The sequence below is a fragment of the Terrapene carolina genome, unplaced genomic scaffold (assembly GCF_002925995.2).
Source record: "Terrapene carolina triunguis isolate 2854851 unplaced genomic scaffold, T_m_triunguis-2.0 Scaffold97, whole genome shotgun sequence".
Taxonomy (NCBI): domain Eukaryota; kingdom Metazoa; phylum Chordata; order Testudines; family Emydidae; genus Terrapene; species Terrapene triunguis.
The window spans coordinates 5364734-5379317 of NW_020664448.1; the positions used below are offsets into that span (position 1 = coordinate 5364734).

Here is a 14584-nt window from a genome sequence, read left to right on the forward strand (position 1 = left end):
CTGAGTTGTAGCCTACTGCATAACCGTATCCCATTTGTTCATTGGCTTGGCTGAGGTAATCTCTCTAAGGTACTGATTAGATGTATAGGTATAGAGAGGTTAGGTACAGACTACCAGCTTGTGGATCAAGCAGAAATTTTGGTCGTCAGGAAAGGAACAGACCACTATTAGCTTGGCATGAGCTCCAACTCACTCCAACTTTTGCTGAAAACCCTCCGACATCCCCGCATGAGGCAACCATAAAAGGCTGTTACAAGGACGAGGGAGAAAAATTGTTCTCCTTAACCTCTGAGGATAGGACAAGAAGCAATGGCTTAAATTGCAGCAAGGGTGGTTTATGTTGGACACTAGGAAAAACTTCCTACCTGTCAGGGTGGTTAACCACTAGAATACATTGCCTAGGGATGTTGTGGAATCTCTGTCATTGGAGATTTTTAAGAGCAGGTGAGACAATGGTCTAGACAATACTTAGTCTTGTCATGAGAGCAGGGGACTGGACTACATTACTTCTTGAGGCCCCTTCCAGTCCTACGAGTCTATGATAACCAAAGATACACACCTCTGGAATCAGTTCCCAACCAGACTGTGTTACAGCTCTGCTACTGGCTGGAAGGGAAACATTTGGCAGACACTCACTGCATCTACATTAAGCTACTTTTGCTGAGGTTAATCTATTGAGGAAAATTGTGACTATGTTCCCCTGTGGTGTCAATAGGGTTTGTTTTGGATGTACTGAAGGAAAGGTAAGAAGTTAATGTCTAGATCTAGAGTTACAGAGGCATATTTATTACAGGTTTCATCCCATCCCATGTTAAATAAGGACATCCTCATATTGCTAGGAGAATGGGGAAGCGGTTATGTGGTGGCTACTTCCTGACAGGACAATACACACTGACAGCACATAATCTCTGGCCAAGTTCTTGAGATGACCGGTACTTGGAGAGTTTATGTGGTTCATAATTAGCTAAAGATGATTTGGATGCAGGAAGAAAATGTAGCAATATACACTAATTGTGGGTGGAGGTTGCCTGACATAATTACTTTAAAAACTGTGCTACCATAATTGGTCCAGGTAAACTCCCAAGTTATCCCCATCATGTGGGATGTGAATTTATCCCAAGCTCACTAGTGTCCCATGACATTATAGTTTTGCTTTTCTGCAATGCCAAATTTCAGATACATCCCTCCGAGTCATTTGAATACATGGGGTTGAACTGACATTTAAATCAATCAGTATTATTAAATTATTGCTATTGTAATAGCGCCTAAACAGTGCTCCAGTCAGGAACCAGGCCCAGCTGTACTAGGCCTGGCATGAACACATAGGATACAATGTGATCCCTACCCTGGAGAGTTTACAGTCTAAGGTCTTGGAACCTGCCAACTGACCCACCCTGAGGGACCCCAGTGACTGTGTGTAGTCACATTAATATAAATGGAGCTCAGCACAAGGGTTAGAGTCTGGCTAAATGGGACAGCTTGCCAGGCGGAGGTCTAATTTCATACACCCAAACTGTGGCTCCTATGTTCTCAGTTTTCCTGAATTTGCCCCGACTGTCTTTAGATCCACCAGCTACTCATCTGCAGTAAATTGCATAGTAATTAAGTTGAGGGGGCTTCTCTGCAGTTCATGACACGTACAACTTCTCTGTATCTTCTCAGCTTCCCATCTCCTTTCGTTTTTGTCTTCAAATTTTTATGAATTCCTTAAATAAAATAATTTGCCAAACAAGACAGAAAAGGATCCACACACTCAGCACAAGTATGAGAAAATCGCAACCAAAATTATGTACAGACTAATCAGTGTACACAAACCCAAACAAAACAATAAGGAAGCTCCACATAGAATCGTAGGACTGGAAGGGAACTCAAGAGATCATCTAGTTCAGTCCCCTGCACTCATGGCAGGACTAAGTATTATATAGACCATCCCTGACAGGTGTTTGTCTAACCTGCTCTTAAAAATCTCCAATGATGAAGATTCCACAACCTCCCTAGGCAATTTATTCCAGTGCTTAACCACCCTGACAGTTAGGAAGTTTTTCCTGATGTCCAACCTAAACCTCCCAGGCTGAAATTTAAGGCCATTGCTTCTTGTCCTATCCTCAGAGGTTAAGAACAAGAATTTTTCTCCCTCCTCCTTGTAACAACCTTTTATGTACTTGCAAACTTATGTCCCCTCTCAGTCCTCTCTTTTCCAGACTAAATATGTAAACAAATCCAAAGGGATTAAAAAGGTCTAAAAACCCGAGGACTATATGCCTTCAAATTCCTCAGATCTTCTTTCTAAAGCAGGAAGTTATTGTTCCATCTCTCTAAAAATCTCCTCTAAAAATGTATCTATTCTCCCTTAGCCTTTCTCCCTACCATCTCTGAGGGAACGCACGACCCTGGTCAGCTACCAGACATCATTAGTTGGAGGATTAAACCTCCCAGTTAGAGGAAAATAGATATGAAAGATAGTGAATTGGGAGGTAAAAGCACCCTCCAGTAGAGTCCAGGGGTCACAGCTCCAGTACCTACTACCTTTTCCCAGAAACAGGAGAGCTAAAGGATATGATTTTTGTCAGTTTAAATGTTGCCTAAGGGATCTAAGCAACAGCAGAGAAACTGAGCAGAATCTAGTCAGTTTTACTTGCCTACTGCTCGAAGACTATGAGAAACAGCAGATGCACTAGAGGTGATGGAAGGGTCAGGAAGCAACTTTACATTGGTTTATATCCCAGTCACACATGGAACAAACTTCAATATCAAAGGCTACCAACTTTCTTTTCATGAAAGTTTATATTCTGCAAATGGCTCATCTGTCTATGCTCTTATATAGGAGCCCATCATCATGGTATCTGAGCAGCAGCCAAGATTTAGACTTTGTCTACGTTAGCACTTTTGTCAGCAAAATTTTTGTCCGTCAGGAGTGTGAAAAAAACTCACCCCCCTGACCGACATAAACGTCACCGACAAAAGCGCTGGTGCGGACGGCGCTAGGTCAGTGGGAGAGCGTCTCCTGCTGACATAGCTACTGCCGCTCAGAGGGTGGCTTCATTATGCCAGCAGCGGAGCTCTCTCCTGCTGGCACAGAGCGGCTACCCAAGAGACCTTACAGCAGTGCAGCTCTGCCGCTGTACGGTCCGTAGTGTAGACCTACCCTAAAAAGCTTGCTCCCTCCCACAGCAAGAGGCAGGCACATGGTTTGTTTACGAAGTTATTATTGAACACAGACGAGTGGGAGTGTGCATCTGAGGCAGAGTGGTGGGAAAGTCTGGGTGAAAGGTTGGAGTCTGTGTTTCACTTTAAACACACTGAGCAATGAAACAGCTGACCAAACAGAAGGTGCTGGGTGGAGAGAGAGGTGGTCCCTCTGGTAGCTAGGACCGATTCCATGTAGGGCTTTGAAAAAAATCAGGACAGAAATCTTGAGCTGGGATCCTCTGTTCAATGGGGAGCCAGTGCAGAAAGCAAAGAATGAGGGGAAGCTTCCCCCTCTCCAGTGGTGATCAGAGCTTTGGAGCCCCACATTTGTAGCACCATGCTTCCATATACACTATTTAATAGGATAATACTTGGCACTCACACAGCACCTTTCAACCACAAATCCCACAGTGCTTTACAGATGGGGAAACCAAGGTACAAGTTTAAATGATGTGCCCATGGCCTCAGTGAACTAAAATCCAGTTTTCATGAGTTTCCCATGCCCCATCTGCTAGATCACAGCTACCCATCCCCACCCCAATCAATATTTGCACCAGGGCTTTTGTGACTTAAGCCATTCACACTGCAGTCCTATATAATTTAATTCTGTAAAGCTTAGGGGTGGTGTGATGGGGTGTGTACCCCACACAGGCCCTGAAGGGGCTAATGTGGGACTGAGAGGCCAATTATGTTATCTGGGTGCACCTGGAGGGAGAGCCTGGCTTAACTGATCATGAAGCCCGGGAGTAGGCTGGTCAGCATAAAGCTAGGAAGTTGAATGCAGAAGAGGGCTGCAGTGAGGGCGCGTGCAGTCACTCTCTGGGAGCAGCGAGGTGATGAGTTGGAAACCCAGGGGGGACAATAACCCCTGGAATCCTAGCTGCTGAATAAAGGGTCAACCCAGAGAAGTTGTGGGGAAGAATGCCTGAGAATGTGGGGTCAGAAGAAGCCTAAGGAAACAGCAGGAAGGAATGGCAATGTGAAGACCATGGCTGCTGGTTACAGGGTCCCTGGGCTGCAACCCAATGTAGAGGGAGGACCTGGGTTCCCCTACCAGCCACCAGGAAAGTGGCACAGGATCTGGAGACTTGGAACCAAAGACCATCTGAGGCAGAGTCTGGCAAGCTAGTCCAGTGGGATTCTGTCACCCTAGTAGGGGATGACTATATAGTGACCTGGCTGGAGGAGTCGAGTGCTGAGTCATGAAAAGGAAGCACCCTGAGTCCCGGGGGGGGGCAGAAGAGGACACAGTGCAAGCAAGCGAAGGAAAGGAGCACCAGACAGGGCAAGAGATAATTCCCAGACCCCACCACAAGGAGGTGCCCTTGCAGTGAGCAGAACCCTTTAACAGGTAGATATAGTTCATGCAGAAGACTAAACAGAGATACGCTGCAGGACTGAAAATTGTATAACGTGTTTACTGTCAAGCGTCACTTGTTTCCACATCTTAATTTGCATGTAACAGCCAGGAGCACACTGTGGTAGCACTAAGGTATTTCAATTAGCCAGGAGCAGATTAGCTGGGCTGTACTATCAAGAGTAAGTAGAAAGCTGGGGTACACATGTTGCTGTGCACTGGTCTGTGGGGGTGTCGTCAGTGGGGCAGGGCAGGTTTTTCAATCCTGAAGAACCAGTACTGGAGGTTTCTGACCAGCAGATTAAGGAGATACAAGGAGCTGTAGACGTGACACTGCAGCAGTGACATGCTACCTCAATGATTTTTTGCTTAGAGATGATTCACCAGCAAAGCTGTGGCCAGTAAGTGTAAGTAGATGCAATCATTTTGTGGCCAAAGAATATATTTTCTTTTGTGAAAGGCAAAGGGGCTTATGGGAGTGCACACAATTTTGTGTGCATGGGGGTGGGAGGGTGTTACTGCAAATTTAGGGAATGCTGAAATTTAGTTAGGGTTGCTCTGAAATGCACACGGGAGTTTTTGATGGGGGATGAGAATGATCTCTACAAGTGCTGAAGTCAACAGAATGTCAATTTAAAACACTGAACTTTATTTTGCAACACTGAAGAAAAGGGCCAATAATTACAGCATGGGCAGCTTTTAGGAAGGGACAAAAAGAAATGAGAGAGGCAGCAAGAAATAAGAAGCTGGTGGGGAAAAAATAGGAATCATTTTGTGGTTTATAGCATGAGCCGATTAACATGAAGTCTAGTTAGTTTCACAGAAGTTCAACTGTGCCTGACCCAGAGGCCTCCTCCCATATTTTTATTTTACAACCACATTTTCCTGGTTATTAAGATGTTTGACCCCCTCTCCCCATTTCTCTTTAAGTTTTTCCACACAACTCAGGATAGAGAAATTGATCAATACATAAGATGCTGGGGAAAGTACAGAATAAAAGTGAAAGGGATTAAAACAGCTGTTTAATCTATTTCAGTTAGAATCATCACTTTAAGTATCACAAGGAACAGTTGTAGGTTACAAAAATAAATCTCAGAGAAGTACATAAAAAAATAGGATATACAAAACTGTTTGTCCCTTTAACACCCAGTAATTACAAAGTTGTTTTGTAAGTACAACTTACCCTGACATGAAAGAGCTCCCCCGCACCTTCGCAGTCGTTTGACGTAATTATAGGGGTATGAACGTGCACGTAGCCATTATCCTGAAACAAGAGAGAACATTGAAAGTTGCCAGTCCAAGGATATTACGTGTCAACTCCAAGGAAGATTCCAACATGCGCAAGTCAGGATTCATCTATCAGGCCAGGGCCAAAGACAACATGTGTAACCTTTTAGAATAGCTTCTACGTTATGTGAGAGATATCCTGGCATGTGCTAAACACTAGTTGGATTTCTGGAGCGTGCAACTTTAGTGCCAGATTCTTCACGTGTTGGCACTATAGAAAAAATCCTGCAGAGGGCTCTATAACCACAACAATTCTACCATGCGAATAGAGCGCTCCATTACTTACTAGTCCACAGTGCCAAAATCTCTGTAGGAAACAAGTATTTACATCTGAAAGCCTGAGAGAGAAATAAAGGCCTCTCAGGCAAATGAGACTATGGAAAGAGCACATTTAGATTGTAAGCAGAAGGGACCACGCTTCCTGTACAGCTCCTAGCACAACGCAGCCCAACCATGGTTGGGTCTCTTGACACAACAATAATATAGATAAATGTCAGCTCCACATTATTTATGTATGCAAAACCCTATGAGTGCACCTATGCAGGGCTCTAGGGGCCTTTCAAAATATAAACACAAACAAACACAGCAACCTCCCTGAAACAGGGAGCAGAATACCCACCCCTCCAGCCATAAATCCCATCCCTCAGCACATCGCTCCTCCTGCACAAAAGCCTGGGAAAATAAATGGGATTTGCCGCCTACCCTAAATGTCAGCGAATTGGGGCTATCTGAACCAAAGAATTTGGGGAAGGCAGGGGCACGTGAATTTGTAAAGTTCAGGGCTGGTGTACAATAAATTTTACAGGAAGACATTTAAAGTAGCAGGTAGGGAGTAGAGTTTCTAAAGTCCAATGTAATTTATGGCAGCTACCACCATTAAGCTGGCAGTAGAGTGCATTTTACATTAGCAGACTTCCTCCTTGGCTTAGGAAGTGCCTGAGAAGTAGGCTCATCAGAGGGGTGCCCAGAACCACAGTCCCCCTCCTTAAGAGACTTAGCCCAGTTTCCATTATCAAACCACAACAAATATTACGGTAACATTAATGGCTCTGCCATGAACCCACAGCAGCAGGGGAGTTCAGAGCTCAGAGGAGATATTCATGCTGCATACTCTTCACTGGGTGTGTCTACACTGCAATTAGACACCTGTGGCTGGCCCATGCCAGCTGATATGGGCTTGTGGGACTCGGGCTGCGGGGCTGTTTAATTAAGGTGCAAACATTCCAGCTCAGGCAGCAGTCTGAGCTCTGGGACCCTCCCCCATCGCAGCCTTAGCCTGGACATTTACACCACAGCCCCATTAAACAGCCCCACAGCCCAAGCCCCATGAACCCAAGTCAGCTTGTACATTAATATGGAGATATACCTATCTCAGAGAACTGGAAGGGACCTCGAAAGGTCATCAAGTCCAGCCCCCTGCCTTCACTAGCAGGACCAAGTACTGATTTTTGCCCCAGATCCCTAAGTGGCCCCCTCAAGGACTGAACTCACAACCCTGGGTTTAGCAGGCCAGTGCTCAAACCACTGAGCTATCCCTCCCCCCCAATATGCCAGATGTGGGTGTCTAATTGCAGTGTAGATATACCCACTGTATCTAGGAGCATAGGGTCCTTAAGGCTAGGAGGGGTATTCACATCTCACAGGTATTGAACTACCCAAGGGTAAAGTTAAAGGTAGGTTTCTAGCCTTAGACATCCAAAGCAAAAATTCTAGCATTAATCAGGAACTGTGTGAAAAAGTCCTTGGGGTAAGAGCATTTTTAAAAAATGAAGAGAGGCTTGGCTTATACTACATGATATAGTTAAAGATCTACTGTTTACATTTTAGCTTTATGCTCTTTTTAGTTTTCAGTTTTGCACAATGAAAACAGACCAGTTAGTTTCGTTTTCCAGTTCTTATGCACAGTGCTGCAATGTTGGATTGCAAGTACTACATGGGAAGAATTGGATTCTTTTTTTAAAAAAAAAAAGTCATTTCCACTGGATCACAATGAAATAAAATAAATAAGACATGTTCTTGTTGGTCTTAGCATTTGCAAAAGCTTATTTTTACAAACATCTTAATCTGTGGCCAACTTTGACCTTGCATTCATTGTCCCTTCAAAAACCCATTCAAGTATCATTAAGCATCTAGCTTCAAAATATATATGACGTTAAGCAGAAGAACTCCACATGAAAAATATCACAATATTGAAAATAACTACAGGCCAAGTATTTGCTTTAGTAGCAGTAAGATATACACACCTTATCAGAATTTCATGCTTATTGGTAATTCTAACAGCGTTTTCCTATTGCTCTTTAAAACCTCCTTCAGGGTAAGATGTTCTTCAACATCCATCTCTGTCTTTTGCAACCATCAGAAGTCAAACAACTGTGAGTATTGCCATCTAGTGGGCAAACACTAGTACTGACTTTTCTTAATGAAGTGATGATGTAGCCCTATTGGTCCCAGGATATGAGAGACAAGGTAGGTGAGGTAATATTTTATTGGACCAACTTTTGCTGGTGGAAGAAGAGTTCTGTATAGCTCAAAAGCTTGTACCGTCCACCAACAGAAGTCAGTCCAATCAAAGATATAACCTCACCTACCTGGTCTTTTTCTTAACCAAGTCTTTTTACCTATAAGTAAGGCTACGAATGTGTCACGGAAGTCACGGAATCTGCGAATTCCTTTGACCTCTGTGACATTTTCTGCCTGGGGCTGGAGCTCCCAGCCAGCCACCCTCACCCTGCAGTTCCCAGGCCTACTCTAGTGGGGGGACCCTGCAGCTTCCCAGACACAACAGGGGGATCGCCCGCAGCTTCCCAGCTGCAGCGGGTGGCTGGGGGACCCTGCAGCTCCCAGCTGTGGCAGGGGACCACCCTGAGCTACCAGTTGCCCCAGGGAGCCAAGGGGACTCCGTAGCAGCCCAGCCCCCACGGGCAGGGGGACCCCAGAGCTCCCATTCCCCACAGCGACAGGGGACCTGAGAGTACCAGCAAGAGTGGGTGCGGAACCCGCCTCCCCATTTTGTCAGGGATTTTTTTTTTGTAAAAGTCAGGGACAGGTCACAGGCTTTGGTGAACTTTTGTTTATTGCCCGTGACCTGTCCCTGACATTTACTAAAGATATCTGTGACACAAACTTAGTCTTACCTATAAGGAGCTGGTACAGTACAGAAATTAACAGTAGCTTTAACTGGCATGATATTTCTATCTTAAAGCAATCCTAAAATCCATACGATATTGCACAGTTCTCTCATGAGAAGGCTACGCTTGGCTTAGTCTAAGTATCAGATTTGAAATACCAAGGCGCTCTGGAACTATAACTTCAAATTACAGGAGGTCTGACTCATCCTTTTATGAGATTAAACTGCCTAATAAGCCACAAGTCTAGTTTTGGAGGTAGAGTGCTTGGCATGTAGTTTTAACTCGAGTCATAGAGTTTAAAGCCAGAAGGGATAACCAGATTCTCACGTAGACCACAGGCCACGCGCACACTAACCCAACAACTGAAATGAGACCAAAGTATTACAGCCCACAGGAGACTAGACCATAATGTGCCGCAGGCAGAGAACAGGAGGGATCAAGGTCCACAAGTGCCTGAGGCACCCGCAATGGGAAGGAAAGGATTAAGTGAGATATATCCAGATAATCCTGGCAAGTGACCCACATCTTGGAAAGGAAGGTGAAACCTCCCGCCCGGATCATTGCCAATCTGTGCCGGGGAAGATTCCTTCCTGACCCACATATGGTGATGAGTTAGACACTGAGCATGTGAGCAAGAACCAGCCAGCCAAGCACCTGAGAGAACATTAGGTGCCCTCTCAGAGCCCTGGCCCTCCCCATCCAGCCTCCCATCTCCAGCTTGGGCCAACCCTGCTTGAGAGGAAGGAGATAAAAAAAACAAAACAGAATGCTTTGGGGGGAGGCAGAGAATCCCTTCCCGGATCCCTCTCGTTGGCTCCAAGGAAACACATTGTATGGATCCTAGAGCAAAGTAAATAAGGTTTTTAAAATGTTTAAGAAGCTTCATTTAAAATTAAATTAAAATCCAGAGCCCCCCGGACCGGTGGCCAGGACCCGGATAGTGTGAGTGCCACTGAAAATCAGCTTGCGGGCCGCCTTCGGCACGCGTGCCATAGGTTGCCTACCCCATAACAGAGCCTGGAGATTTAAAATAAAAATGTATTTTATTTAAAAAAACTTGAAAATTCTCAAAATCAAAACATTTCATTTGATCTGAAATGATTTTCATGACCTCAGGGGTCAAAGTATGTGGGGGAGAAAGGGGAAGAATAGTGGTAACACTTCCGCCCTCTGCCCACAAAACACAGAATCTGGGATACTAAAGATATGACTACACTGCAGCTGGGAGGTGTAGGGATTAGATGAGCGTAAGAATGTCACACAGGGGTGTGGATTTTTCACACCACTGAAAGACGCAGCTATACTGATGTAAGTTCCCAGTGCACACTGGTCCTAAATCAGTGCCAGAACTAGGAATAGAACCTCAGAGACCTGATTCCATGTCTCCCACTGTCACCCATTACATAACTGCAATGGGAAGGCGGGAGTGTTATGTGGCACCATCATTTGTATATGTGAAAACACAGTAACAAGATCAAGTGAAGAAGCAGAGCACCTTGAAAAATGAGTGGATCGCTGCAGTAGCTTCACTGCGTACCCTCAGGAGGGAGCTCAATGTGTTGGTCCTGCATCGTAAGTGAGGGAACTGCCGGCTGTATTCCAGAGGTTGCCTCTCTCTTGGTTTAAAAGGGAACGTCTAAAGAAAGGACAGGAAAAAAACAACCTTGAGAACCTGCAACTAGAATAATTTTACTGATATCCATGAAATATCATCACTGCCTATTAAAGTTCAATAAGTGATACAAGTCAGAAGCAAAATAATAGTTTTTTCCAGAGTACTTTGTGGATTTTACAAAGACAACCAGAAAGAGAATGAACCACAAGGGACAGATGTTGATCACTTTTGGAAAATGCTCAGATACCACAGTAATGGTGTCCATATAAGCACCTATATAGAATTAGAATTTCAACAGGACTCAGTGCCAAAGTAAGTGGCTAGATTTTAAAAAGAGCCCAGCACGGTGGGTGCCAATCACTTTCTGACATCTTGCTGTAAGTTTCACGGTGGCAACAGAGAACTTTTGGAGAGCTGATTCCAATTGTGGGTGCTGAGCAGTTGGGAAATCTGGCCCGCAATTCTTTAGCAAATCCAGTCCTTAGTATCAAGTTAGTTTCATAGTTTCCTCCCTATGCCCAGTCTACTAGTCAGTTTCTCCCTTAATGAAAAGCTTCTCTCACATCAATGGGAGAGTAGAAGACGCCTTAAAAACATTAAAAATAGGAGATGACTTTAGAAAAAATAGCAGGAAATACAGTTTGAAATGTGCTGTCAGAAACGGGAATATTTTGAAATTAGTCATATTCCAAAAGATATCCTGTGAGCTTGACTGTTAAGTGCAATAACATACCAGAGTATCACAGGGTCCTACCACACGAATATTTTCAGCTTTCAATTCCACATTTTGCATCCTATGAAGACTTTTTACCAGTTTCCCTTGCACTTCCACGGCGCTTCCAAAACTCAGATCTCTGGAAAAAACAACATTAACAACAATGTATCACTATGGCCCTGACATAAAGCCCATTGAATTCCAGGGACTCATGCTGACTTCTTTGGGTTAATTTAGATCAAGCCCTATGCTGACAGTATCTATTATCACAAATAGGCAGCTTGTTACAATTTGATTGCTATATTTTATTCACATGGCACTCAATATATCCCCATGGAAAGCATCTGGTGGGTGGGTGGAGGTGTGTATGTGTGAACCCAGGCTTCCAAGAGTCTGGAGATTTTAAATTAGTTGATGCATAAACCACCAAGCTGTCCATCTTACAAGAAATAAATTTGCACAGGATCTTCTTCTGTAGCTGAAAATTAACGAAGCCTAAATGTTTATTTTTAATTAGAAGCAAGCTCTCCATGACTGATCCAAGATGAGCCCCAATGTCTGTTCATAAGGAAAGGCCTCAAGATTTGCCACCCCCTCTGTGCTCTCTCTTGTGCTGAGCCTGCAAAAGTGGTGCCTCAGCTAGAAACACTGACTGCATCTGGCACAAAAGGCAGGAAAAGACTAAGCAGCCAGTTGAGGAAAGGCTAACATGGCAACCCTAGCTTCTGGTAAGGTACAGCCTGACTTACACAGGAAGGATAAGCCACCGGGGGAAGCCAACCCATGGAAAAAGCACTATGAAACCTGGCCCCAATGAGTCAATAGGAATTTTGCCACTGACTTCAGTGGAGACAGAATTTCAATTTAAAAGTGCCCCCTACTTCCTACTCCCTTCAGAACCAGCTAACCCAGCTCCTTAACTGACAGCTATTGAACGACACCAAGTGCAACACCCTCACCAACTGCTGAATGTACCACCCCTGCAGCACTCACATCCCTGCTGCCACAGGAGGTGAAACCAGGCCTGGGAATCGATGCCCTTAGTCTAAGATAGGGTGGAGCCGAGCCCTACAACCACGTCATCAACCCTTTCCAAACAAGAATCTGCACAGAAATTTCTTTAAATATGTAAAATCTGCAAACCTATGTTCCAAGGTTGGGTCGGCTACAACCTGGAGGCTTTCCAAAGAACTGCCATCATTTATGTGCAGGAACAAAACCTCTTTCTGGGACCGGACAGAACGAACCCAGCCCTGGATGAGGAAGAAAATAAAAGTTGGTGATTGCCTGGTTTGAACTCAATCTAGTTATATGCAGGACCCAACTGACACTGAGCAAGTCATTTCAAGCCTGATCCAACTCCCATTGGAGTCAATGGAAAGATTCCCTTAGGGCCCAATCCTGATTCCAATGAAATCAGTGGTAGCTTTACTATAGACTTCAAAGCAAGTAGGAGTAGATCCTGAGGCAGAGGCACCAACATTTCGCCTCAGCATAACAGGGATCCATCTGAATCTCCATGGAGCTAGGAAGATTAAAGTCAGTGACAGACTTTGAAGATGAAAAGCATTCCATAAATGCTATATCATTATTAATTATGTCTCTTGTAAACACTCCTTATTGCAACAACAGAGACAATCAGAACACCATTCCTTCAAAGGGCAGTGTCATGGTAATTCTCACGTATTGTTCTTTTTCACTGCTATGTACAACTATCTGCGGGAAGCTTGAAACTGAAATCTGTTTTCTAACTGGCTATTTGTTCATACCTACCGTGCATATGTACTGCCTTAATAAAGAGGCCAATGTCAAGGAGATTAAATCCAGAATGTAGGCTTTGTTTAAGGGGAAAAAATCAAAACCAATTAATATTTCTATTAATTATTTGTATTATCATAGCACCTAGTCATGGACTAGAACCCATTGTGCTAGGCGCTCTACAAATGCAGAATTAACAGAAATGTTTCACTGTTTTGGGTGTTTTTCAAATTAAAAAAAGGTTTCTAGCTGGACTTAAATTTAAAATTAAAAAATTGAGAAAACCTTTGTTAGCACAGAGTTAAAGATGCCTGGTGATAACGTGCACCCTTCCAGAATGTCCAGTTCAGCAAAACTCACATTTGTGAAAACAAGGAAATACAGAGTTAAGGTAAATGCCCATGAAACCTTGATTCTGTCCCCCTGGAGCTGGCAATAGTCACTAAGAATTATCTTCATGCACTCCAGCTGCATTCAGTGCGTGAGGTGTGGCTGTACTGTGGCGAAGGAATAAGATAGAGCAGCTTAGAAGAGCTGTAATTGTGATACAAGGTGATCTGGGAGACTGTGGCGCTCTGGGGGTGTGCATGAGCTCCTCTTTCTGAGGCCTGTATGTGTGATCAAAGGAAAAAAATGCAGATGAACTTTGGGAGATCTAGCATACCTCATTTCATCGCTGTGATGTATAGGCTGCGTCATTAGAAGAGCCCAGGGATCATCAGCAGTGCAGAAGAGATAGGTGTGGCATGGAAGTTTAATTAAGGGGAAGCAAAAGTAGAGTGTTTGATGGTATTGTGTGTCTAGGGTTCAAGGTCTTGTAAGTGTAGATGTGGTGTTCAGGCTAAGTGTAGGGAGCTCCTGTTCCATATAGGGCAAAGGCAGAATGTGAGTACGGTCTTATTGGGGCATCACTCAAAGCCGCTCCTCCCATTGCCCCGCCACTATTTTTAGTACACTAGTGAGATCAGAACTAGCATGGGTATGTCTCCTCCAGCTGGAATTTACATCTTCAGTTCAAAGAAAGTAGGCAGCTGCAGAGCCCATCCAGCTACTCTGGAGAAGCCTCTGCAAGATGATGATCTTCAGAAAGGGCTGAATTAGAGGAGTAATAATAAGAACTCCACAGAAATGACCAAGTGAATTAACAACATAAAACCCCCACCCACCTGGACTTTAATATCACCAGCCACCTCCTGGGCCTCTAGCGCCTCGCAGACCCTCAGTCTTGCAGCCTGCGTGTGCTTGGGACAAGGAGCAGAGGAACAACGGCGAAGAGCCAGGAGCAGACACCGTGCCCCAAACATTGCTAAAGACCTTCTGCACCTGCCCCCCTGCTAAGACCCAAGACTCCACTCAGACTCAGCTACCTTGTCCTCATATGATACGCCCCTCCTGCCTCTAGATGCCACTCCCACTACTGTCTTCACATGCACCCTATCATGTCCTCCAACCCCCCTACATCCGCCCCTCCTGGTAATGTAAAGAGACTCCACTCAGCCTCGGCAGCCTTGTTCTCAGATACCCCACCAACCCCC

At 44.6% G+C, this 14584-nt stretch overlaps 1 protein-coding gene across 1 annotated transcript in view; it reads right to left on the reverse strand.

Moving 5' to 3' along the window:
• NARS2 (asparaginyl-tRNA synthetase 2, mitochondrial) overlaps positions 1 to 14561 on the reverse strand; it is a 65751-nt gene extending 51190 nt beyond the window's left edge. Inside the window, exons 1-5 of the mRNA XM_026651584.1 lie at positions 14216 to 14561; positions 12435 to 12544; positions 11310 to 11430; positions 10457 to 10597; positions 5730 to 5810 (exon numbers count right to left, since the gene is read on the reverse strand). Coding sequence (XP_026507369.1) covers positions 5730 to 5810; positions 10457 to 10597; positions 11310 to 11430; positions 12435 to 12544; positions 14216 to 14353 — 591 coding nt within the window. The 5' untranslated portion in view covers positions 14354 to 14561. The remainder of the gene's footprint in view (positions 1 to 5729; positions 5811 to 10456; positions 10598 to 11309; positions 11431 to 12434; positions 12545 to 14215) is intronic.
• Positions 14562 to 14584: the final 23 nt, after the last annotated feature.